Raw genomic sequence first — 26,132 nt, forward strand, 5'->3', positions numbered from 1 at the left:
AAAAAAAAAAAAAGTGGTGCAAGCATCCTTGGAGCCCAGTCTGGGGATGGGGCTCATGCGGGGGCTATGAGCTGCACCCGTCGAGCACATTTGTTTGCGTGCTGCTGTTTAAGCTCCCAGCTGTATCGTAGCTACCCAGTTTTCCTAGTCTTGGCTGTTTCAGAATTGGTATCATTTTACTGTTTATATCACTCAGGCAACAGAGCAAAACCACACAGAAGGGATGACCCGGGGGCAACTGAATCCATAGAGACGCTTGGGACATCACATTCCAGGCCAAGGAGGTTCCATGGCATCTGAAGAGTCTCGGTGGTCTTAGGAGCCTCTGCAATCTCACCAGGTCTCAGAATCCCACCTCTAGCTTCCTCCTCTGGCTCTCTCTATGGGAGAAGCAGAGGAGGCGTGAAACAATCCGACAGATGCACAACAGCAGCCAGCAGTTGGCAGGCACACCCCAAATGTACATTGAATGCAGCCACGATCGCAGCATCTGAAGAACTTCCCACGTGCTCCCTTGAGACCTGACACGCATTGCAAACCTGGATCTCCAGCTTTGGAAATGCAACCCCTGTGGCATGCTGGTAATTGTTTAACAATCAGCTCTTGGGGTGGGGGGAGCTTTAATCTATAGAGTTTGCAGACTTCTGTGGCATAAATTCATCCACCATGGCTAATTTCAAGTGACGAACCAATGTGATATTGTTGAACATGGATGTAGGAAGAGATGTCCTTCCACCAACAGATAGAAACTGGCATAAATAACCTCAAGAGCATAGATAATAGTAAAATGTGGTAGTTAGGAAGTGATGAGCTTTGAGTGTTTATTAGCTTTGTTTTTAATACAATGTATTTAATTTGGTTTGTGTAATTTAATTTTTAATAATGGCTGTGTTTAACAACCAGCTCACAAAATTCCTGAAAAATTAATAATCAGCTCTTGCGCCAACTCCAGCACACCACTCCCTTAACCTACAAGTTCCGCATCAAACTCTACAGACAGCCCCACCGGGGGGAGAAGGGAGCTGCTTGAGGACAATGGCAAGGGCTAGAATTCAGCACATAGGTACAGGTGTGGTCCTACAGGTGGTTAGAGGCCTCCTTTGACAGACGTTAGGAACCCACTAACTCTGCCCCTTCTCCAGGATTACCTCTCACCAATATCACCATAATGCAGCAACTAAAGGGGCCGCCAGGACCCTGCTCTATCTCAAATGCATGCTCAGCTGTGCTGCACCAGTAGTTAAACATTTTTAACATCTCCACTGGCAATGTCCAAATCCATACATACATCCTCTCCCCAACGCATCTTGCAATACCTCACAACTGCTTCTCTATACCCTGCGCTGGGACTGGCTCATATTATGCATTTCATACCTTTTGAGAAACTTGGAACTAAAAAGATTTCTCAAGCCCCTTCAGGCTCTGACATGCTGTGGTCCTAGGCTGACACCCAGAGCTGGAATTTGAGAGTGAGAGGAGACGTGGATAAGAGGTTGGGGACAGGTGTAAGAACCAGGAGCATTCTCCAATGGGCACATGAAATTATGGCATTGAATTAAATTGACGTGCAGAAACTATGGGAACTGATGAATTATTATTATTGTGTAAGCCTCGAAGTTTTGAGGTGTTTTGTTATGCAGTATTAGACAACTAATACACAGGTATTTTCTGGTTGTGATAGAGGACAACTAATTTTCCATTAAAGGGAGGGATATAGAGAGTCCATTTTAATTAAATAAATCTAAGTTCTTATAAGGAGAATCAATTTAAACATATTAAATAAATATATTGGTAGTATTCAGACATGGAAAAAAATAATAGGCAAATGGATGATGTTTGAGGAACACTTATTTGGTCCAGTGATTTTCAAGCATTCTTGATCAGTAGAAGCTGCCTTTGCTAGGAAATAGGTTAACTGCTATAACAAAGATCCAAAATAACAGTTTAAAGGGGCTGACATAAGATGAAAGTTTAATTTTCTTCAGTTAAAAGCTGCTCACCTGTAAGCAATCCAGGGCTGATCAGGAAGTCAAATGGTGTCAAAGACCCAGGCTCCTTCCACATTGCTACTCCTCCCTCCTTAGGGTGCTGCCCTTGCCATTTCCACACCCCCCTTCCACCTGGAGGGAAGGAAAACCTGCTCCCTTCCTTTAAGAGAGCCCAAAGTAAAAGTTGCTGTCACCACTTCTGCTCACATCCCATTGGCCAGAAGTTGGCCACATGGCCACACCAAGCTGCAAGGGAGGCTGGGAAATGTAGTCTATTTTGGATAGCCAAGTGACTGTATAGAATTCCATTACTATGGAAGAAGGGGGACAGATATTAGGGGACATCTAGTTGTTTCTGAAATATAAACCTTTTGCCAAATATAATGATACATGGATTGGTGTATCAAACCAGATACCAGTGAAGACATTACCCCCAAGCACTCCAAAACATTTGAATGCCTTTTTTTCTGGTAGGCAAGGTATTACTCAATGGTCCATACTATTTCAGGGAGTTTCACAACTCCCTCTCCCCCAACAAAGTCCATCCAGCAGCCCCAGGCTACCAGAACATTTGTTTTAAGGTGACTTGAGTCATTCTGGCCACATACCATACCCTGCCTTATTAGCTAGTTGTTTGGATTAGAAGATATACTGCTTGTCAAGCACTTAGCTCTGTGTCTGGCACACATGTGACACTCAAATAAATAAAGACAGCCCTGGAAAGCATCACAGCATTTCTTAGCCTCAAAGGGAGAGGCATGGATGAGGCATAAAATGACTCAGGTACCATTTCATGTACACATCCATGGAACCCAAATCACCCTCTCTCCATCTCAAGCCCTAGGGTTGTCTCTTTCTGTTTCTTTGCCTCTGTTTGTTTATTTATTTCTCTGGGTCTTTGATTCATGGGAGAGAGAGAGAGACAGAGAGAGAGAGAGAGAGATTGAGATGTCTGTGTTCCTTTGTTTCTCCCTCGCCCACTAAGTCCACTTCCTTAGTCTCCTTCTATGTCTCGCTGAAACTACCCCCAGGGGTGTGTGGTTCTTTCTGATTGTATCTCCCTCTCTCTGTCTTTTTTTTAATTTTTTTTTTTTACTTCCTTTGGTCTCTGGGTCTCTCTCTATCGTTGACTCATTGAATCAATCTCTCTCTCTTACTCTCTCCCAACTCTATATTGATCTCATCTGTTCCGTTTCTCTGCCCCTCTCTTTACTCTTGGCCTCTCTCAATCTTGGTCTCTATTTCCACGTCATGACACCTGGCATGACCTGCCTCTATACGTTTCTCTGTCGCAGGTCCTCTGCAATTATTTTTCCTCTTGAACATGCTCCCACCCTAGTTCAAGTGCCTCTACTCTTGGCTGCCTGCCTGTAGTGGGGATGGCAAGGGGACTGTTTCAAGGATACTTTCACCACCCCTTCCTGACTGAATACAAAGACCAGATTCCCCTCCGCACACACACATCCCACCACAGGACAGTTAGACCAGTCCTGAATGGGTGGAAGTTTGTTGGGGGAGAGGGAGTTGTGAAACTCCCTGAAATAGTATGGACCATTGAGTAATACCTTGCCTACCAGAAAAAAAGGCATTCAAATGTTTTGGAGTGCTTGGGGGTAATGTCTTCACTGGTATCTGGTTTGATACACCAATCCATGGGTGTGGAGGGGGGTCAGATTGGGAGGGAGAGGTGAAGACTAGGAGAATCAAAGAGGAGGCAGCCTAGAGCTGAGTCTCAAACCCAAGAAAAGACAACCTCGGCAGCAGATCCAAAACCCAGAAGATGGAGCTGTATGAGTCATTCAGTTTTCCCAGAATTCCCATCAATGCTCAGGATACAGGACACCTCTGCCCAGCCAGCCAAATCCTATTCCCCAAATCTTTAGTTTCCTTCAGGGATTCATTTCCAAGCCTGAGAGTCCAGACACATGAGAAGGGCACTGGATTTTGTTTAATAATATGTAACAGTAGGATATGATACCCAGTAATTTCATCTCAGGACAATAAAGAAGATTTACAAATATTTGCTGTAAAAACTGTGGAGAACCACACTTATTTAGGTTATTAAGGAGAACAACACCAGGCCCTGTCTCAGGAGGTGGTTTCCCCATCAAGAGATAGGGACTGAGACGTGGACTCTGTATCTTAGACTTTGAACACACAAACACACACACACTCAACAGCAAACTTCTGATAAACCAACACAAGTAACACTATTATTATTATCATTAGTTATATTAATTTTGAGATGAGGACAAAAGAATTTGTTGAATAAAATTCTTTTGACTGATTTATTTCTGTTGGTATTCTTTGCATCAACTTCCTTCATTAAATAAAAAGCTGATTGGGGTCTAGCAAAGAGTAAGGAGTCGCTATGTTCTCTAGCAAGACTTTGTAAATCAATATGGCTACTCTATTTGACAGATAGGGAAACTGAGCTCAGGAAAGCTTAGGAGACTCAGAAAATGAGGAAAAGGATAAAGCTGAAACTTGAACCCAGATGATCTGATCCTAAATGCAAGAGCCTAACAATGATGTTCAGCCGCTTCCCACACTCTACCAAAAGATGTTGAAACCAGGGGTTGAGCTGGGGAAAGAAGAACTGGGAGGCTGGAAATATGATGAAAGAGGACTAATCCTAATTGGTTATATAACCAGCCCTACACAAAGCAATCTCTTCCCTGTTGGCCCCAGTAAGCTTCAATCTCAGGGTGTTCATATTTCTGCCTAACTGATCTCCCAAAAACTATTTAGCCAGGATCCGGGTCCCTGGATACAGCTTCTTGGCCTACATCATGGAGCTTGGAGGGGCCTTCACCATCTTTCTGGCCCTCTGCTTGTCGTGTCTGCTCATCCTCGTTGCCTGGAAACGGACTAACAAGGGAGGAAAGCTGCCCCCTGGTCCCACACCTCTGCCTTTTTTGGGGAACCTGCTCCAAGTCCGCACAGATGCCACCTATCAGTCTCTCATGAAGGTGAGTCTTTCTCCCTCCTCTTGCACCGTGCTGGACGCACCTAATTTCCTAGCCAGATATGCTTAGAAACTTACAGGGTTATGGGAGACTCAGATTTTATGAAGCTTATAATTCAGTAATTGCAGAATCTTATTATTTTGAAAACACAACCTTAGCATGTTGGAACTTTAGACTCTTAACAATCTCAGGACTTTGGAATCACATTACTTAAATTCTTTTTTTTTTAATTATAAAAGTTGTGGATTTACAGAAAAATCATGCAGAAAATACAGAGTTCCCACGTACCTCCACCCCTACTATTACGACCTTACATTAGTGTGGTACATTTGTTACAATTGATGAAAGAATATTATTATAATTGTACCATTAACTATAATCCATGGTTTATATTCAGGTTCCCTGTTTGTATCATACAGTCAGTCATAAGTAAGTGTTTTTTAAATTTTTATTTTAGTAATATACACAAAACCTAAAATTTCCCCTTTTAACCACATTCAAATATATATAAGAGCTGTTAATTACATTACAGTGTTGTGCTACTATCACCACCCTCCCTTACCAAAACTTTTCCATCAGCCCAAGTAGAAACTCTACAATTGAAGCATTAACTCTTCATTCCCTACCCCCACCCCAGCCCCTGGTAACCTATATTCTTGTTTCTGACTCTATGAATTTGCTTATTCTAATGATTTCATACCAGTGAGATCATACAATATTTGTCCTTTTGTGTCTGGCTGATTTCACTCAACCTGATGTCCTCAAGGTTCATCTACGTTGTCGCATGTATCAGAACTTCATTCTTTTTTACAACTAAATAACATTCCGTGTGTGTATATACCACATTTTGCTTATCCATCATCGGTTGATGGGCATTTGGGTTGCTTCCATCTTTTGGCAATTGTGAATAATGCTGCTATGAACACCAATGTGCAAATTTCTGTTCAAGTCCCTGTTTTTCAATTCTTTGGGGTATATACCTAGAAGCGGGAGTGCTGGGTCATATGGTAATTCTATACTTGACTTTCTGGGGAATTGCCAAACTATCTTCCACAGCAGGCTATACCATTTTACATTCCCACCAACAGTACCTTAAATTCTTAAGGACAACTACAACCGTTGTCAGGTTGTCTTAGAGTTTCAAGATTCATTATCATGAAATCTCAGGATGCTAGAAACTTAGCATTTCAGAGAGAGAAGCCTAAACCCTTAGGATTTATCTAATCTTGCCGGTGAGCTGGGAGGGGATTTGCCCCGTGTCACAGGAGCCAAGGCTTGTGCACCTTTTTTCTTAGTAGTACTGCCAACCTCAGGGCTTACCTTTAATTCTGTCTTCCCTCTGAAACACTCTAAAATCCTTGATTGGTCTGTATATGGTGCACCAACTAACCGCCTCCTCTACTGTTCTCCTCTGCTTCTAGCTCAGCAAGAAATATGGCCCAGTGTTCACCGTGTACCTGGGTCCCCGGCCAGTGGTTGTTTTATGTGGACATGAAGCAGTGAAGGAGGCCCTGGTAGACCGAGCAGATGAATTCAGTGGCCGTGGAGAAATGGCTTCCTTAGAGCGAAACTTCCAAGGTCACGGTAGGTAAAGACAAAACTAATAACAACAAATATGTTTATAATATACTTTCTATGCCCCAGGTTCTTTTAAGTACTCTACATGCAGTATTGCATTGACTGTGTATTATACTAACTTTGTAAATGAGGAAGCTGAAGGTGAGAAAGATTAGACAATATCACACAGTGAGGAAATGGTAGAACCAGGACATGTATCCTAGACATTTTACTCCACATTATGTGTTATTCTTTTAATGGATTAACTCCATTCTTTGTGTACTCCCTCAAGCCCTCATAGCCAACCTTCTAAGAAGGAAGCTTCTTACCCTCCTACACACACACACACACATAGGCCTTGCCCCGTTTAGGTAGCTCCCTTTCCTGTTCACATCTTCCAAGTAGCCTCACACCACTCCTCTCATCCATCTATCTATTCATCCATCCACCCATGCATGCATACACCCATCCATTCATCTACCCATCTATCTCTACACCTTTTCTTCAGTCTATCCACTCATCCATCCATCCATCCATCTACACATGCTTTAGCTAGTCATTCATCCATCTATGAATCTTTACATGTGTCCATCTTCCAACCATTTTTCCATTCAGTTTTCAAGCCATCCATCCATTAACTTTTTCATCCATGCATCCATCCATCCATCCATCCATAAATCCAGACATAAACTCTTCTTTCCATTCACCAGTCCACTCACACGTGATAGTTTCTGAATATTTGTTACTACATTGAAACTCCTTTTGTGTAGGTTTATATTCATGCCCAGGTCTGAGCTTGTATGTATATACATATATATATGTAGAAAATATAGTACTATTTAGAAAGTATACAGCTAGCGTCCCCATCCCAGGGTATTCCATATAGCAGTCTATCCACCCCTCCTTCCATCTTTGCATCCATCAAATTATTTATCCAGTTCCAACTCTCTGTCCTCTGAGAAACTCTCCGTGATCTTTCCCAATCCTTCCTATTTTGATTCCCTTTCCCTCTACTTCAGTCCTGGGCTGGTTTTTGAGGGTCTTATAGGGAGGCAACCTTAGTCTTCCCCACCCCTGGAGGTCAGTAGGGGGTTCCTGAGAGTAGAGTCTAGAGTTTCACAACCTGCCCCACTCCTGGTCAGCACCTTGTTGGGTGCAAAAAGGGGGAGCAGATGGCAGAAGCCTGACACTGAGATCTCGCAGGTGTAGCGTTGGCCAACGGTGAACGATGGAGGATTCTCCGCCGCTTCTCCCTCACCATCCTTCGGGACTTCGGGATGGGGAAGCGGAGCATTGAGATGCGGATCCAGGAGGAGGCCGGCTTCCTAATGGAGGAATTTCGGAAGACCAAGGGTACAGAGGCCACAAGTCTACAAGGGTCTACAAGGGAACAGGGTGGATGTAGAGAGCTCAGTCTCTAAGGGTGAGACCTTGGTAGGAGGGAGCTCTGGAATGGGAGAGCATGAGAAAAGACCGATCTAGGACTCACAGAGATTCCCAACCAGGTTCCGTGTTAAAAAGTTAATGTGAAAATCTTGAGAGATACTCCTTTTCAGAGAACTTGAATCTCAGTGGATCTCAGGGAGCCCCTGAAATTGTATGCAGACCGGGCCATATGTGAATTTCTTCTATTTTCTGGAGACAGGATCCCACATTTGTTTTTTAATATAATGAAAGTATGACCCAGAAATAAGGTCAGGAACCACTGGAGTCTAGAAAGAAAAGACAGAAGCTGAGGTATATAGAGATGAATAGATAGACATAAAATTTTCTCTAAATCAGAATTCCTCACCTGAACTCCACACATGCTTAACGGGGTCTACATGCTTTACATGTCCATGTATCCCACAGAAATCATTTGAAAACGTGTCAATATGTATGTGCACTGTTCTGGGGGCCATATTCCCAAATCCAATGACCTGAACCAAGTGCCCTATTTCACAGATGGAGCAAATGAGACCTGGATTTTCTTAACAGTCTAAATGGAATCAGTGATGGAGCTAGACCCACCATCCAGGCAATCTTTTCTGTATTCAGCACTTCTTTACCAAATCTGTGACTTCTATCCACAAACACATATAAATAATTAAAAAAAAATAAGCTCCATTAGCATGTGTTGATGCTTACCACATACCAGGCATTATGTTAACTATTCAAAATGCATAATATATCAAATCTTCATAAATCAATAAAGTGGTTACTTGCAGATGGGATGTCTAGGCTCAACACATCAAAAATGAAGTGACTCGTGTGCTAATAAGCAATTAAGCTAGGACTCAAACCTAGGACTGAGTGATTCCACACCCCATGGTCCTAATCATTGCCTCAATATAGAAAATTCCCATTACCAGGTGCCCCCATTGATCCCACCTTCTTCCTGAGCCGCACCGTCTCCAACGTCATCAGTTCTGTTGTCTTCGGAAGCCGCTTCGACTATGAGGACAAGCAGTTCCTGAGCCTGCTGAGGCTTATCAATGAGAGTTTCATCGAGATGAGCACATCTTGGGCACAGGTGCCCACCAGCCACCTCTCTGCCCACCTCCCCCAAACCTTAATTACCTAAGCCCCTTCCTAAGCCTCACCTAATCCTCCCCACAGCCCTGCGAGGTAAGTAGCAATGTCTGAGTCTCCAAGCAGCAAAGGGACTTGCCCAGTCTCAGACGCAGTGCTGGACCTTGTGCCAGCTGTCACCTGCAGACTCAGCCTGTGCTGGACCCTGGTGCCCACCGCTGACAAGCCCCATATCCCATTCCTCACAGCTCTACGACATGTACTCCATAGTCATGCAGTACCTGCCAGGAAGACACAATCACATTTACTATCTGATAGAGGAGCTCAAGGACTTCGTTGCCTCCAGGGTCAAGATCAATGAAGCATCCCTTGACCCCCAAAATCCTCGGGACTTCATTGACTGCTTCCTCATCAAGATGCACCAGGTACCTTCACCTTTTCCCCCAATTCTGTTCTCTCATCTCCTCAATCCAAGGGGCCCACCCTCTAAACCCATCTGTAAACATGCTGCAGACAAATGAGCAAGCATTATTTTCAATGGTTCACTTATATCCAAAGATAAAATACAGAAACTCCAAAAAGTATAAACTCTTACAACTTGGAATAAATCTTTGAATCTAAACATTTTAGAATCATGGGAACTTAAAATCTTACTCTTTTCTAATCATGTGTGCCAGAGACTTCAAACTGTTGAAAAGCAGAACGATAAAGTTAGTCTCAGGATTTGAGAAACTTATAAGTTTAAAGTTTTAGATATTTAGAAATTTAGAAGATTAATACATCTGACTTGTAGAATCTTACATTTTAGAAATTTAGAAATTTATATTCTTATTTCACTTGGAAGTTTAGAAGCATATACCTTAGTGTCCTAGAACTTTTGTTCTTGCAAAGCTTCTCTACTTTTTTCTCCCTCAGCCTCCCTTTTGTTTACTTCACTGAAACCACTCTGGCCTCCCTGCTGTTTCTCTAATCTTCCTGGAACTTTCCCGCCTCAGGATCATGGCTCTCACTGTTTCTTCTGCCCAGGTACACACTTGGTTTAGACAGGTAGTCTTTTCCCAAAGTCCTTCCCTGAACACAGGGAGGAAGTAAGAAGATAAAGACAGAAAAGGGTGATTCTCTTTATCATCTGCCTCCTTTTCAGGATAAAAATAACCCCCACACGGAATTCAACCTTAAGAACTTGGTCCTCACCACCCTCAACCTCTTCTTTGCTGGCACGGAGACCGTGAGCTCCACCCTCCGCTACGGATTCCTGCTGCTGATGAAGCATCCTGAGGTGGAAGGTGAGGGGGACCCCAATCTGCTCCCTGGGTGTCCCCCATTCCTAAACATTAGGAAGACATACTCTTGAAACCTTAGAATCCCATGGTTTCAGACTCTTCGGCATATTATGAAGACAGAATCTCAGACTAGCAGCCCTGGGAGGCTATTTCATTCACTCCTCTACTTGGTGACTGAGTCAAGTATACTCCATCTCTATTAAGTGGTAATCTGGTCTGTTTGGGTAACTCCAAGGATTAATAACTAATTATTTTCCTTAAGTCCTGAAAAATGAAGTACAAAAAACAAGTCAAAAGATCCATCCTGATACAGATGATGGGAGAGTAACCAGTTTCCAAAACTGTAACTTTTCCAGTCTTACATCCATTGTCCTAGCTTTTCTTTTTAAAATATTTTACTGTTGTTTTATATATATATAAAATCAAATTTGCATTTTACCATTTTTAACTGTACAATTCAGTGGGATTAATTTTATTAACAAGGTTGTGCTACTGTTACCACCATCCATTACCAAAACTTTTTTATCACTCCAAATAGAAACTCTGTATCCATTAAGCAATACTTCCCCATTTCCCCTCCTCTTAGCCCCTGGTAACCTCTAATCTACTTTCTGTCTGTTGAATTTTCTTAATTCAGATATGTCATATAAGTGGAATCATACAATAGTTGCCCTTTTGTGTCTGGCTTATTTCATTTAGCGTGGTATTTTCAAGGTTCATCCATGTCATAGCACATATCAGAACTTCATTCCTTTATATAGCTGAGGAATATTCCATTGTGTATATGCACCACGTTTTTTCATCCATTCATCTGTTGATACACACTTGGGTTGTTTTCACTATTGGCCATTGTGAATAATGCTGTTTTGAACATTGATATACAGATATCTATTTGAGTCTTTGCTTTCAATTCTTTGGCATATATATCCAGGAGTGGAATTGCCAGGCCACACAGTAATTCTACGGTTGAGTTTTTGAAGAATGATAAAACTGTTCTTGACAGTGGCTGAACTTTCACATTCCCACCAGAATGCCAATTTCTCCACATCCTGGCCAACACTTGTTATTTTTTGTATTTAAAATAACAGTTATCCTAGTGGGTGTGCAGTGGTATCTCACCGGAGTTTTGATTTGTATTTCCTTAATGGATAATGATGATGAGCATCTTTACATTTTCTTACTGGCCATTTGCATATTTTCTTTGGGGAAATGTTTATCAAAATTCTTGGCCCATTTTTAAATTGGGTTGTTTGTCTTATTTTTGTTGACTTATAGTATGAGTTTTTATATATTCTGGATATTAATCCCTAAACAGATATATGATTTGCAACTATTTTCTCCCATTCTGTAGGTTGTCTTTTCATTATCCTGATCATGTTCTTTGATGCACAAAGTTTCAAAATTGATGAAGTCCAATTTATCTACGTTTTCTTTTGTTGCTCATACTTTTCATGTCATATCTAGGATTCCATTGCCAAATCTAAGGTCATCAACATTTTTCTCTGTGTTTTTCCTGTGAGCTTTATGGTTTTAGCTCTTACATGTAAGTTATTGATCCATTTTGAGTTAATTTTTGTAAATGGTGTGATGTAGGGTTCTGACTTCATTCTTTTGAACGTCAACATCCAGTTTTCCCAGAACCACTTGCTGAAGAACCTGTTCTTTCAGCATGAATGTATTTGGCAGCCTTGTCAAAATCAATTGAGCATAACCATGCGGGTTTATTTCTGGATTCTCAATTCGATTACTTTTATTGGTCTATGTCTCTATCATTATGCTAGTAACACATTTAAAAAATTATTGGTCTCTATCTCTATCCTTATGCCAGTATCACATTAAAAAAATTGCTATTGCTTTGCAAATTTTGAAATCAGGGAATATGAGACCTGCAACTTTGTTCTTCTTTTTCAAGATTGTTTTGGTTATTTGGGGTCCCTTGCAATTCTGTATGAATCTGAGGATGGACTTTTCTAATTCTGTAAGGAAAAAGCTGATGGAATTCTCATAGGGATTGTGCTGATCTTAGATAGCTTTGGGTAGTATTGACATCTCAACAATGCTAAGTCTTATAGTTCATGAACTCAGGATTTTTGCATTTATGTAGTTTTTTTAATTTCTTCCCAGGAATGTTTTGTAGTTTTTAGTACACAATTCCTTCACTCTTCTTTTAAAATTTATTCCTAGATATTTTATTCCTTTAAATGCTATTGTAACTGGAGTTGTTTTTTTGATTTCCTTGTCCAATACTTCATTGCTGGTGTGATTTTTGTGTGTTGATCTGGTATCCCACGACTTTGCTGAATTTATTTATTAAGTCTCATAGCTTTCCTGTGGATTATTCTTCTGCAGATAGAGAAATCTTTATTTCCTCCTTTCCAATTCTGATGCCTTTTATTTTATTTTTCTTGTACACTGTTGGATAGCAGAGGTGAAAGTGGGCATCCTTTTCTTGTTCCTTATCTTAGGGGGAAAGCTTTCATTCTTTTACCATTGAATATGATGTTAACTGTGGGTTTTTCATAAATGCCATTTATCATGTTGAGGAAATTCTCTTCTTTTCCTCGTTTCCTGAGTGTTTTTATCAAGAAAGGGTGCTGGATTTGGTCAAATGCCTTTTCTGCATCAATTTCAATAATCACATGGCTTTTCTTCATTCTATTAATTTGGTGTACAACTTTAACTGATATTTTTTTATGTTAAACTAACTTTGCATTCTTGGGATAAATTCCACTTGGTGTAATTCACTTGGTGTTGGATTTGTTTTGCTCATATTTTGTTGAGGATGTTTGCATCTATATTCATAAGGGATTTTATTGTGTAATTTTATTTTCTTGTGATATCTTTATCTGGCTTTGATATCAGGCTAATGCTGGCATCATAGAATGAGTTGGGAAGTATTCCCTCCTCTTCAATTTTTTTGGAAGATTTTGAGAAGGATTTGTCTTTGAATGTTTGTTAGATTCTACCAGTAAAGCTATCTGGTCCTGAGTTTTTCTTTATTGGGAAGTTTTTGATTACTGACTCAATCTCTGTGTTTGTTATTGGTCTGTTGATGTCTTACATTTCTTCTTGAGTAAGTGTAGGTTGTTTTAGTAGCTTGCCCATTTCATCTAGATGATCTAATTTATTGTAGCACTATTGTTCATAGTATTTTTTTTTTTTTTTTTTTTTTTTGGTTTATAAAATGTAATTTTATTTCGTTTCTCTGCTGTTACATAGGGCATAACATTTTCACAAAGCTTTTTTGGGACTACAGTCAATGATTTTTTGGGACTACAGTCAACACACAATAGTGGTCCAACTCTCTAAACAACAATCACCAGACCAAGTGGATACCCTCACTCGTGCACAAATCTGCATGGAAAAGTACTAAAGTTTTAGACTTGGACTTGTGCGCTTTAATTTATATCCCCTTTGTAGGGTATCAAGAAATGATATGCACTTTAATTCGCCAAAAGCAATGCTTGTATTCTGGTAGCAACATGCTACTTCTACTACATAGTAAAATGAATGCCAGAACTACAACAGGCAGGACTCTAAGTGAATTTTTATTGGGAAGGGAATTTGTCAACTTAAACAACAACATATTTAGAATGAATAAGGAAACTCCCTGTTGTCATAGATATACATGACCTCCCTATTATATTACATAGAAGGCATTTCAATTTGTGACCCCCTAACACCCAGATATGTCAAATGTTTTTCCATTCAAACTAATACTTCTGGATTCCTACTAAAAAGGAATACATTAGGAGCATGGAAAAGTTGCTTATTGAAAGGAAATCCCTGAAGAAGTGTAAGGGAGAGAATGCAGAAAGTAAGAAGTTATGTAGAATACTCTTTAATTATAACTAACTACATTTTCATATCTTCACAGTAATACAAAACACAGTCACTTGTAGAACTGGTTCAGATTACTTAAGTACCTGATGCATATTAGTCCTCTACATAAGTGTTTGGAAGTTACCTATGTTTATATGAAATGAAACTATTAATACTCTTCTACAGCAGTACTGCACACTAGAAAGGCCAAGACAAACGCAAATCAAGGAATGGAGTTTTCCCAAACCTACAGTATGAAATGACTATAAACGGTTGATTCTATACACATCAATGGGTTTCTTTGTTATAGGAAATCCAAGTGGAAAAAGGAATGGAGATGTGTAAAAAGGTTTCTTGAGGGGAAGAAGGATGGCACCTTGTATGCATTTAGTTTTCTGCCCCTTCTGCTGCATCACATTCTTCTCCTGCACTGCCTGATGTCCATAATGTTAGGTTATTTCTAAGCAACTGCATGATGAGGGTACTGTCTTTGCATGAGTCCTCATTCAGTGTATCCAGTTCGGCAATGGCCTCATCAAAAACTGTTTTAGCCAGTGTACAGGCAAGCTGGGTTATCAAGGACCTCATAGTAAAATACAGAAAAGTTAAGCAGATTGTGTGTGTGAGTTGCATCTCTTTCTTGCTTATATCAAATGCCTCTTGGTAAGCTCCTTGGGAATCATCTGTTGTTTTCGATCATCGCCACGTCTCTTCAGCAAGGTACCGGAAGTAATCTCCCCTAATTTTCAGAGAGACCTTACTCTCAGGATTAGCTGCATTGGCTATTAAATACTTATCAAACAATTCCAGGACCACGGTACAGATGGATCTCAGTTCCGACTTCACTTTCTCCTGATAGTCCTTAATAAGCTGCAACTTCTTGTCGGAGGTGTCGCCCTCCGTTCTATGCCGGAGATGACCCTCCAGGTGGACCTGCGGCCTGGACCACATTCTTTAGACCACCGACAGCAGGCTGCGCTCCTCAGTGGACAGCTCGGCGCCCTGCTCCCTCACGGCCTTCATGCGGGTGGCCATGTCGTCATAGCGCTCGATCTGCCCCGCCAGCTTCTCCTGGACCAGCTACGTCTTCTCCACGGTGGGCTGGGGGCGAGGGGCCGGAAGCGGCGAGGGCACCAGGCCTGGAGAGCGGCGCAGAATGACCCGGATCAGGAAGTGACGTCCTCCACAGCCTTTCCGGGTCTGCGTGGCCGTGACGCGAGTGCCGTCACTCGGATGGGGTCTCCTTAGTATTCTTTTTCAGTCCTTTTTTATTTCTGTAAGATTGGTAGTAATATCCCCACTTTCATTTCTGATTTTAGTTCTTTGCATCATCTCTCCTTTTTTCTTTGTCGGTCTAGCTAAAGGTTTGTCAATTTTATCAATCTTTCAAAGAACCAACTCTTCTGTCATTGACTGTTATTTTTTTATTCTCTATTTCATTTATCTGTACTCTAATTTTATTATTTCCTTCCTTATGCTAGCTTTTGGCTTAGTTTGCTTCTCTTTTTCTCATTCCTCAAGGTATGAAGTTAGGTGTTTGATTTGAGATATTTCTTCTTTTTAATGTAGGCATTTACAACTATGAATTTCCCTCTGAGTACTGCCTTTGTTGCATCCTACAAGTTTTGGTATGTTGCATTTTCATTTTCATTCATCACAAGGTATTTTCTAATTTCCCTTGTGATTTCTTCTTTGACCTATTGATTGTTTAACAGTGTGTTACTTAATTTCTATGTATTTGTGAATTTTCCAGTTCTCTTGCTTTTATTGATTTCTAGCTTCATTCCATTGTGGTTCAAGAAGATATACTATATCTTCTGTATGACTTCATTATTTTTAAATTTATTGACATTTGCTTTGTGACTTATAACATATGGACTATCCTAGAGAATGACCCATGTGCACTGGAGAAGAATGTGTTTGCTGCTATATATGTCTGTTAGGTCAAGTTCGTTTATGGTGTTGTTCAAGACTTCTATTTCTTTTTTGACCTTCTGTCTAGATGTGCTATCCATTATTGAAAATGGCCTGTTGATGTCTCCAACTATTATTGTACAGCTGTATGTTTCTCTCTTTAATCTCCTTAGTGTTTGCATCAAGCATTTTGGAGCACTGTTTATAGTATGTTTATAATTATTATATATTTTTGATGAACTATATGCTGTTATTCTTTTTCTCTTGTTGCAATTTTTTACTTAAAAATATTTTGTTGGATATTAGCTCCTTTTTGGTTACTATTTTCACGGAATGTTTTTTTTTTCCCATTCTTTCACTTTCAATTGATTTGTGTTTGGGTTTATGTTGAGTGTCTTGTGAACAGCCTATTGTTGGATCATGATTTTTTATCCATTCTGCCAATCTCTGCCTTTTGACTGGGGAGTTAAATCCATTAACATTTAAAGTAATTACTTAAAAGGCAGAACTTATTTCTGCCACTTTGCTTTTTGTTTCTGTATGTTTTATACCATTTTCTGTCCCTGATTTCCTCCATTACTGCCTACTTTTGTGTTTACTTCATCTTTTATAGTGAGCCATTTTGAATCACCTCTCATTTCCTTTGTGTATGCTTTTTAGAGTTCTCTGAGGTTACCATGGGGATTATATTTAGCATCCTAAAGCCATGATAATCCAGTTTGAATTGAATCCAATGTAACTTCAATAGTATACCCAAAACATGCTCCTTTGCCTCTCTCTGCAGCCTTTTCTTTATATTGTTCTTGTCACAAATTTCATCTTTATATGTTGCATGACAGATAACACATAACTGCTTATATGTATTTGTATTTTAAATCATTTAAGAAATAAAAAGTGGAGTTACAATCCAAAAGTACAATTCCAGCATTTGTATTTATTCATGTAGTTACCTTTACCAGAGTCTTTATTCTTTATAAGGTTTTGAGTTGCTGTCTAGTGTTTTTTCCTTTCAACTTAAAGGACTCGCTTCGCATTAGTGTAGGACACATCTAGTGGTAACAAACTCCCTCAGCTTTTGTTTATATAGGAAAATCTTAATGGCTTTTTAATTTTTGAAGGGCAGTTTTGCTGGATATGCATTTGTCAGTTGACAGTTTTTTCTTTCAGCACTTTAATATATCATCCCACTACCTTCTGACCTCAATGATTTATGATGAGAATTGACTTAATGTTATTGAGGACTCCTTGTATGTGAGGAGTTACTTCTCTCTTGTGACTTTCAAGATTCTATGCCTTTGGCATTTAACAGTTTGATTTAATGTATATTGGTGTGGATCTCTTTGAGTTTATCCTGCTTCAAGTATGTTGAGTTTTTTTCAGTGTTTATATTTATGTATTTCATCAAATTTGGAAACTGTTCAGCCATTATGTCTTCAAATTTTCTTTCTGCCCTTTTCTTTCTCTCTTATCGTTTGGGACTCCTATGTTGGTATATTTGATGGCATCCCACAGGTCCTTTAGGATCTGTTTCATTTTCTTTATTATTTTTTCTTTCTGTTTCTTAGACCAGATAATTTCAAATGTCTTATCTTTGAATTCCCTGATTCTTTTTACTGCTGTTCAAATCTGCTGTTGAACTCCTGTAGTGAAATCTTGATTTCAGCTATTGTAATTGTCACCTCCTGACTTTCTATTTGGTTACTTTTTATAATTTCTGTTTCATGTTTAAATTCTTATTTTGTCCATGTATCATTTTCTTGCTTTTCTTTAGTTCTTTGTCCATGTTTTCCTTTAGTTCATACTCAGGACAGTTGGCAATGTCTTTGACTAATAATTCCGATATCTGGCTTCCTCAGGATGGTGTCTGTCACTTTATTTTATTCCTTTTAATTGATCATTCTATTCTGTTTCTTTGTATATCTTGTGATTTTTTATTGTTGTTGTTGTTGAAATTTGTACATTTGAGTATTATAATGTGGTAATCCTGGAAATCAGTTTCTTTCCCTTTTCCAAGGTTTGCTGTTCTTGGTTTTGTGGGGTATTATTATTAATTAATATTGTTCAAGACTTGAGTAGCCTGTTGTTTAGTGATTTTTCCAAACTAGTTTTGAAGATTGTATTCTTTGTCATGTGTGGTCACTCAAGTCTCTGTTCCTTTAGCTTATATTCAGCTAGTGTTATTTCTTTGAATTCCAGGAGCTAAAAAGTTAATATAACAAACAAACAAAAAACTTCTCCCAGTTTTTGCATTTTGGCACTGTGCTGGGGATCTTCTTAGCACATAGCCAGGCTTTCACTAAGCCTAGAGTTCAGCCAAAAGTGAAAGCTTAGGCTCTCCTCACATCTTCTCTGAGCATGTATCTTTCTCTGGGCATGCACATGACTTTCTAAATTCCCCCATATACATGGGTGCTCCTGAACTCCCCACTTTCCAAAAAAAAAAAAAGAAAAAAAAAACCCACCTCTCCACAGTCTTTCTTCCTGGGTCCCAGGTATGCTATTGCAAGTCTCAATCATAATGTTTGTCCCAGTTGTCTGCAGCCTGATTGTTTCCTTACAGTGTTTTCATGGCCATGTCTTCTGCTTCTGCGATAGGCTAGCAACTTTCTTCAGTCCTTCAGGGAGCCATAAAGTGGATTAGAACATACATACATACATACATACACACACACGTACACATTAGTTTGTGAATAAGGTGTGCTCCCCTCCCTTCTGAACAAGGAATCCACTCTGGAAATGTGGGCTGCCTTTTTATAGACTGTCACCAAGCTGGGGGAAGGGGTTGGGCAGGGGCTGGCAAAAGTACCTTGAGACTTTCCTACCTTTTAAAAATTGCCTTTTTCTTGATCCTTTATTTCCTTGTTTGCTGTAATCCTTTGATTTTGTTTTCCAGAGTTCTGAGAAAGTTGGTTCTGACAGTTTTTTTTCTTAATTTTCAATGTCTCTTTGGGGGGAATGGGATTTTGAAGCTTGCTACTCCTCCATATCTCTGACCTTAGCTCTTATTTTGCTAATCCAAATAATCAAATATCCAAATTATCTGGATTAGAAAAAGAATATATATTGGGAACCTTCAGTCATTCTCTTAGTTACTTGCCTATTGGATTTTATGTAATGCTCACCACTCTATAAGCTTTTTAGACTGTCACATCCATTTTGAAGAAGAAACAGAAGGTCATTTCCCTGTCTGCAGTCACTCTCCAGGGAGTGGCAGAGGGGCAACTCCATAAAAGATGATTTTGATCACTGTCACATAATTGCTTCCCATTTGCTTCAACCCTGTCCTAATTAACTATTGTGCCTCTTTCCCATCCTGCCAAAAATGTCTGTGATAGCCCTACTGAGTCCACATCACTTCCCTGCTCATCCGCCTTCCATAGTTCTTTGTTTTTTTCAAGGAAAAGACCAGACACCTCAGTTTGCATTCAAGGATCCAAGATAAGTGCATTTAAATGGTCTAATGAATATTTATAGAGCACCAACCTTGTGTTAATAATAAAGTGATGTTTTGGTTTGCTAAAGCTGCCAGAATGCAATATACCAGAAATGGGCTGACTTTTACAATGGAGATTTATTAACAAGTTTTCAATTCTGAGGCCATGAAAATGGCAATGTCTACTGGCCTGGGTTTTGTTTCTTCCAACTTCTGGATTCAGTGGCTTCCTGGGCTTCTGCATGTTTCTCTCTTTTAGCTTCTGTCTCTCTTAGCTTCTCTGAGGTCTTTTTCCTTTTATCCTCTTACAAAGGACTCCAGTAAGAGATTAAGACCCACCTTGAATGAGGTCGCATCACATCTCAATTGAAACAACCTAATCAAAAGGTCCCACCTATAATAGATCTGCACCCACAGGAATGGGTTAACAGGACATGATCTTCTCTGAGGTATATATTGAAACCATCACAGGTGGTATATGGGAATCCTATAATTTATGCATGATTGTTCTGTAAACCCACAACTTTAAAAAAAGAAAAAAAAGTATGATGAGGCAATCCAAACGAATGTGGTCTGCATGCCCAGACCTCAAGAGTCTGCTGGAGATATGCATGCCTGGCCCAGGCCTTCCTTCCAGAAATACCTCCTGTCCTATCTCTATGTCTATCTCTTATGTCAATTCTGGCCTCTTCCAGCCAAGATCCATGAAGAGATCAATCAGGTGATTGGACCTCACCGGATCCCAAGGGTAGATGACCGGGTCAAAATGCCCTACACTGACGCTGTGATCCACGAGATACAGAGATTGACAGATATCGTGCCTATGGGTGTCCCCCACAACGTTATCCAGGACACTCCTTTCCGAGGCTACCTTCTGCCCAAGGTGGGGTTGCACCCTCCTTATTGCCCCGTCTCCCTCCACTTCATCCCTCTTCCTTCCTGGGTCCTTATCTCCATATCTCAATACTTCATTTTCCTTCATTGTCCCCATTTCCACCCCAGGGCACTGACGTGTATCCCCTGCTTGGCTCAGTCCTCAAAGATCCTAAATACTTCCGCTACCCTGATGCCTTCTACCCACCACACTTCCTGGATGAGCAGGGCCGTTTCAAGAAGAATGAAGCCTTCGTGCCTTTTTCCTCTGGTAGGTTTCTATTGTTTGGGTCCCCTCCCACCCCCTGCCATGAACATCCTGGATTCATCCCCCCACCACTGTTCTGTATTGGGGTTCAGGTAAGAATGGGGAGTTTAGGGCTATGTCCTAGAAACTTAAGCCATAAAAACCTAAAATCCCCAAATCGTGGAATATTAGAGCCATTCACTCTGATAATTAGGAAAAAAAAAAGTTGAAACAATAATAGCATTAAATGGGGATCAGAAAACTTTCTAGAAAGGACAGATAGTAAATATTTTCGGTTTTGCAGTTGATACACTTTCTGTCACGATTACTCACCTCTGCTCTTGTAGTGCAAAGCAGCCATAGACAATGCATGCATGAATGAGCATGGCTGTGATTAAAAAAATTATACACACTGAAATGTGAATTTCATTTACTTTTTACATGTCACCAGATAGCATTCATTCCTCTTTTGACTTTAATTCAAGCATCAAAAAAAAAAAAAAAAACCAAAAAGAAAAAACAAAAACAAAAACAAAAAAAACATTCAGTTGACAAGTTTTACCAAAACAGGCAGTGGGGCAGAAAAACAGCAGTTTGTCAACTGATGGCATAAAATTTTAGAGCAATGGCATTTTCAAGTTCGCCACAAGCAGTGAGAGCAGTGCTGGGAAGAAGGCTCCCACTCCATCCCTTACAAACGGTGGGACTGGGAGAGTGACTTAAGTTCCCTGTCTGGGAAAGAAATTCATTTCTCCAAATTCTTAGCAAGGGGCCTCACAAGGAGTAAGCGCCATTTAAGTGTAAGTTTTCATCCCCTCACGCCCCCCCCCCCACCACCATTGTTTGGCAGCAAAAACGCATTTGATGCCACTTCGAGGAACTGAACTGAACGGAACCTTAAAATTCACGGATCCTTTAGAACAGTTCCATCTAGGAATCTGAGCCTAAGAGAAGCAGGTGCCACAACAGCGTCCTAGCGAGCCCTGTAAGACATGACCCCTGCTAGCGGGTACCGTCTTCACCCCTGAATTGCGAGCAGCCAGCCGAGGTTCGGAGAGGCGGTCGGGCCAGAACGCTCCCCGCACCCCATTTTCCCACGTAGTGTGACGCGCGCCCACCCCCCACCTTTTGCCCACAGGAAAGCGCATCTGCCTGGGAGAGGCCATGGCCCGCATGGAACTCTTTCTCTACTTCACCTTCGTCCTGCAGAACTTCTCCCTGCGCCCGCTGGTGCCGCCGGCGGACATCGACATCACCCCCATGATCTCCGGCTTCGGCAACATCCCCCCGGCCTATAAGCTCTGCCTCGTGGCCCACTGAGCGCCTCTGCCGCGCGGAGGGAACCGAGAGGGGCCCGTGTTCTGCCCACGCACGCAAGCACACACAGCACTGCCGCTCCCTAAATCCTCGCAGAGCCCTGAGACAGGCGCCATCATTTCTGCCGTAGACTAGAGATGCGCTAGGAGCACCCTGGAAATACAGAGCTGTATAGCGTCCACATTTGGTAGGAAAGAAATTCCCTGTTGAAGAGATCTGCAAAATCCTGGAGGATTCTGCTGGGTTTTCTGCCTCCCACACATTCTTGCTGTTTGTCCTATTTCTTTATGTTGTCCCTTCGTGGCCGCCTTGATTATTACCCCACGTGGGGCACAATCCTTTTTCCGCAAAAAAACAAAAAAAGCAACCAGGAATTCAAAGTGTAGCAGCTTCATTCATTGGGGGTTGAGTGTGACATCGCTAGTTCAGAGCAAACGATTTTAAACGGCCTTTTTGACTCCCCTGCTGTTAATGATTCTTCCTGCCAGCCACCACCAGAGGTTCCTCACTGGCTGGGCCACCCCAGGTAACGCCCCTGCCTCCAACTGCTTGCAGGCTCACTGCCCCTCCCGCGTCATCACTCCTGAATACCCGCCCTCCTGGTGGCTCGCACCATCCCTCCCAACGCCAAATCCTCCTCTCTAGGTTTTGAAGGGAAGTTCCGCCACTCTTCTATTCCATTTACGAATTCCATCAACCCATCTGATGAAAGACTTCCCTCCTTATTTGCTTATTCCACAAATATTTATCTAATATTCAACATCTGCCAGCCCAGTCTTTAGGTATTTGGGATCCATCAGTGACCAAAACCCCTCCCTTGTGGAGCTTACATTCTAGTGTGAGCGGGTAGACAATAAAGAATAGGCATAATAAATAAGCAAATCTTATAGTATGTTAGAAGGATAAAGCAAGGAAATGGGAAAGGGACCTCCGGGATTAGAATTTTAATTGGTAGTAAGGGGAGGTCCAGCAAGTTGGCGGAGTAGAAAACCATTTGGGTAGCTGGGAAGGGTGTTTTTGGCAGAGCAAACCTGCTTGTGTGTTCAAGAACCCATGCAGAGGCTAGAGTGACTGGAGTGGAAGACAGGGGCGGGGGAGGGAGCAGGAGTTAATGATATGAGGTCAGGGAGTTACTGAGGCCCAGTGTCTGTGGGGTCTTGTCAATCATGGTGAGATCTTTGACTTTTACTCAGTGAGATGTGGTTCGTTGGAGGGGCAGGGGGATTGGTGGGCAGAGGGTGGCATGCAGCGATGTACTTTTAAAGGCTCACTCTAGCTGCTGCATGACGTACAGATGCAGTGGGGGGAGCGAGGGAGCTGGTGTGTGAAAACAAAGGCAGAAAGACCAATGCAAATATTGATATTATCTCAAACAGAGCAGGGGAACTAGCCAAGGTGGGGAGAAGAATATGGAGTCAGAATCTATTGTGAAGATGGAGCTGGTGGGATTTGTTGATAGATTGCATGTGGGGTGGGAGAGAAAGAGGCACTCCTGGGATAAGTCGTCATCCTTTAGAACCTCACCTTCAACCTGAAACTCTCCAGGCAACCTCAGCCCCCTATAATGGTTAGAGTTCATATCTTTAAGCAACGTAAACTGACTGATTACTTTAAGTAGGAAAGACGGCCCATTACCAGAAGGCCGTCAATGGGAATTCTGCAGAACCAGGCTCAGAACATGAACAGGAAAATAAGAGACAGTTCAAGGGGGGAGCTCAGTCATTGTAATGACCACAGCCACCCAGCTGGAGGGCTGCTGCTGCCCCCACAACCTGAGACACTCAACACCACTGCCTCAGGACTGCAGATCCATTACTACGGCTGCAGATAGCTTCCTGATTGTGTCTGTCTTTGTGTCACTCTCTCAAGATTAAAATTTCCAGGCAGGACCATCCAATTTGCCAAGCCCCTGTCACAGGTTGATGCCTTGGGGTCAGGATGTGGTGGTCCCTTCATCTTTTGGAGTAGTAGGCAAAGCCTTGGCCCTGATCAAGTCACACAGTAGGGGATTCATTCAAAATTGGAGAGGACTTTTGAGACTGGGTAGGCAAGAAACATTCCTTGGGGGCTGGAAAGGGGTGTGAAATGCCTGTGAAAGATCATAGGGGGAGGAAGCAGAAGAGGTCAAGGAAAGTCTTCATAATAGGATGCCCATTTGACACCTGTGAAAGGAAAGGAGGAAGCAGGATTGGGCAAGGAGAGCCCAGGACCCCCAGGCAGACCTAAGAATCTCAGTCTATCTAACGGGCACCTCTAGAGCAAGGGTGGCCTGTTAGGGTGTTTTATGTTGGGCAGAAGTGGTCAGACCCTGGCACCCCAGCTGTGATCAGTAAGGGCAAACACAAATTTAAAATAATAATAAAGGGCTTAATTCTCCCTGCTGAACCTAAAGGAAGAGACTTCCTCCTCCCTCCTATCTTTCTTTGCTTTAGAAAACATGCAATCATAAATAAATTCTCTCTCTGTCCCTTAAACAAGTATGTACATTATGATGTAAAAGGTTGAATGAGCCTCTTGCAAATTTCACCACACAAGAAGGTCTCTCTTTGTAATGTAATCAAGGAAGATATCACCCCTACCTTCCAATTTTCTGGGAAGAGATTAGCATAACTTCCAGTGTGGCCCCTAGCCCCAGATTGTAAATCTATTTGTCTGAAATATCTTGAGAATGTATATGTAATGGGTTGTATCCACATAACCATATAGAAAGGGTGAGCTCCCTTTCTGTCTTTGCCATCTCTTTAAGGGTTGCCTGTGATGCACCGCATTCTGGTTTAATGCTTATGCAATCATAAAATTGCTCTTCTTTCTCTTCTCCCTGTGGAGATTTCCTGGGTTGGGAGAAGACTTTGTTTTTAATTGTATTTGCCCAGCATCAGTCACTGGCTGGGGGCTTCCTTGGAAGAGCATGTGGCCTCAGCTCCTGAGAGCACTGCAAGTGGGAGCTGTCAGCTCAATGCACTCCTTGTAGGTGAACAGCAAGTTCTTTCTTGGAGAGATTTCTGTAAACATAGCACTTCAGAGCTAAAAGCACCCTTAGCAATATACAGATCAAAGGTAGTCAAACATTTTGAGTCTTGAACAACTTTGTGCAAATTTCCTTACGTGCAAGTCTAATTCATAAAACAGGAGAGAGGATTGCTGGTCTCTTTCTGGGTAAAGCACAGAAGAGCTCTAGACCTCAAACACTTTCACTGATGTGGAAATTCCCTTAAAAATGCCCTAGAAAACCCCAGGGTTCCAAGATACCCAGTCATTCAACACATTCCTGCTCCAAGCCCAGCCTCATTCTGGGATCTGATGACATAATGGTGACCAAGATAGATCCAGTCACTGACCTCATGGGGCTCAAAGTTCAGCAGGGAAGAGAGACCCATCATCAGACAAGAAAAGTGCAGAGGACTTGGGGCTATGATAGAGGAGGTCAGGGGAGTGATGGGGGAAGCACAAATAGAATGGTCAGGGATGTGATGGGAGGAGCCCAGAGGGTTTGGGGTGGCACCAAATGCTCCTGCATAGGGGCTTTCTTCTCTTGGAATTCTTCCAGCAACATGTGTACATGCTCAGGTTAGCCTGTTGGAGAATGAGAGGCTGCCTGGAGGATTGCCAAGACACCCAGCCAATAGCCAATTTAGCTGACCCAGCCACTGAGACCAGATGAATGAGTGAGCCCCCCTAAGATCAGCCAAGAAAGGTGACCAGAAGAACTGCTCAGCTGAGCCCAGGCAAAACTTCCAATACAAAAGTAACTGTGAACTATTATGCTCGTTGCTTTAGGCCACTAATTTCTAGTTTGCTTTGCTGCAAAACCTAACTGACATATGCATAATCAGAGGTGCAAGGATCTATCAAAATGTTGATTGGTTAAATAAAAAAGACATAAATTAAGCATGATTAGATTTTTCAGAAAAGCAACAATGTTGAAATTCTGAGTAATTATATCATTCCCTTCTGAATTTGGCAGGACAATCTTTCTCTCTCTCCATCTTTCTTCTTTTGCATATATGTCTTTTACAAAAATGGTGATCTCTGAGGGACTTGTGGGAAGATGGTAGAGTGAGGCAAAATGAGATTCAACTCCATGTAAGAAACTAGACAGGGTCTGGAGGATGCCTGGTTTCATGGCTTTGGGGTGTGACCAGCCAGAGAGGGTCCACCACAGTAGATGGACTGGACACAGATGAAAAATGTGGAGAGACAGAGCCTCAAGGGATGGGG

General features: G+C 41.6%; 1 protein-coding gene across 1 annotated transcript; it reads left to right on the forward strand.

Moving 5' to 3' along the window:
• Window positions 1-286: 286 nt before the first annotated feature.
• On the forward strand, window positions 287-22,294 carry LOC119521238 (cytochrome P450 2G1). The gene is made up of 10 exons (XM_037819311.1): window positions 287-581; window positions 4,740-4,960; window positions 6,379-6,541; window positions 7,718-7,867; window positions 8,866-9,026; window positions 9,274-9,450; window positions 10,170-10,311; window positions 20,173-20,360; window positions 20,480-20,621; window positions 21,736-22,294. The coding sequence occupies exons 1-10, from the start codon at window positions 470-472 to the stop codon at window positions 21,915-21,917; spliced, it is 1,638 nt and encodes a 545-aa protein (XP_037675239.1). The 5' UTR covers window positions 287-469; the 3' UTR covers window positions 21,918-22,294.
• The last annotated feature ends 3,838 nt before the right edge of the window (window positions 22,295-26,132 follow it).

Source organism: Choloepus didactylus, chromosome 27, assembly GCF_015220235.1.
Source record: "Choloepus didactylus isolate mChoDid1 chromosome 27, mChoDid1.pri, whole genome shotgun sequence".
Classification (NCBI taxonomy): Eukaryota; Metazoa; Chordata; class Mammalia; order Pilosa; family Megalonychidae; genus Choloepus; species Choloepus didactylus.

Excerpts from the sequence above, each read along its gene's own strand:
- LOC119521238 (XM_037819311.1), top strand. The coding sequence starts at position 470 with ATGCAGCCACGATCGCAGCATCTGAAGAACTTCCCACGTGCTCCCTTG. Across the intron at positions 9,027-9,273 it reads TGAGCACATCTTGGGCACAG|CTCTACGACATGTACTCCAT; the intron begins GTGCCCACCAGC and ends CATTCCTCACAG. Across the intron at positions 9,451-10,169 it reads TCCTCATCAAGATGCACCAG|GATAAAAATAACCCCCACAC; the intron begins GTACCTTCACCT and ends CCTCCTTTTCAG.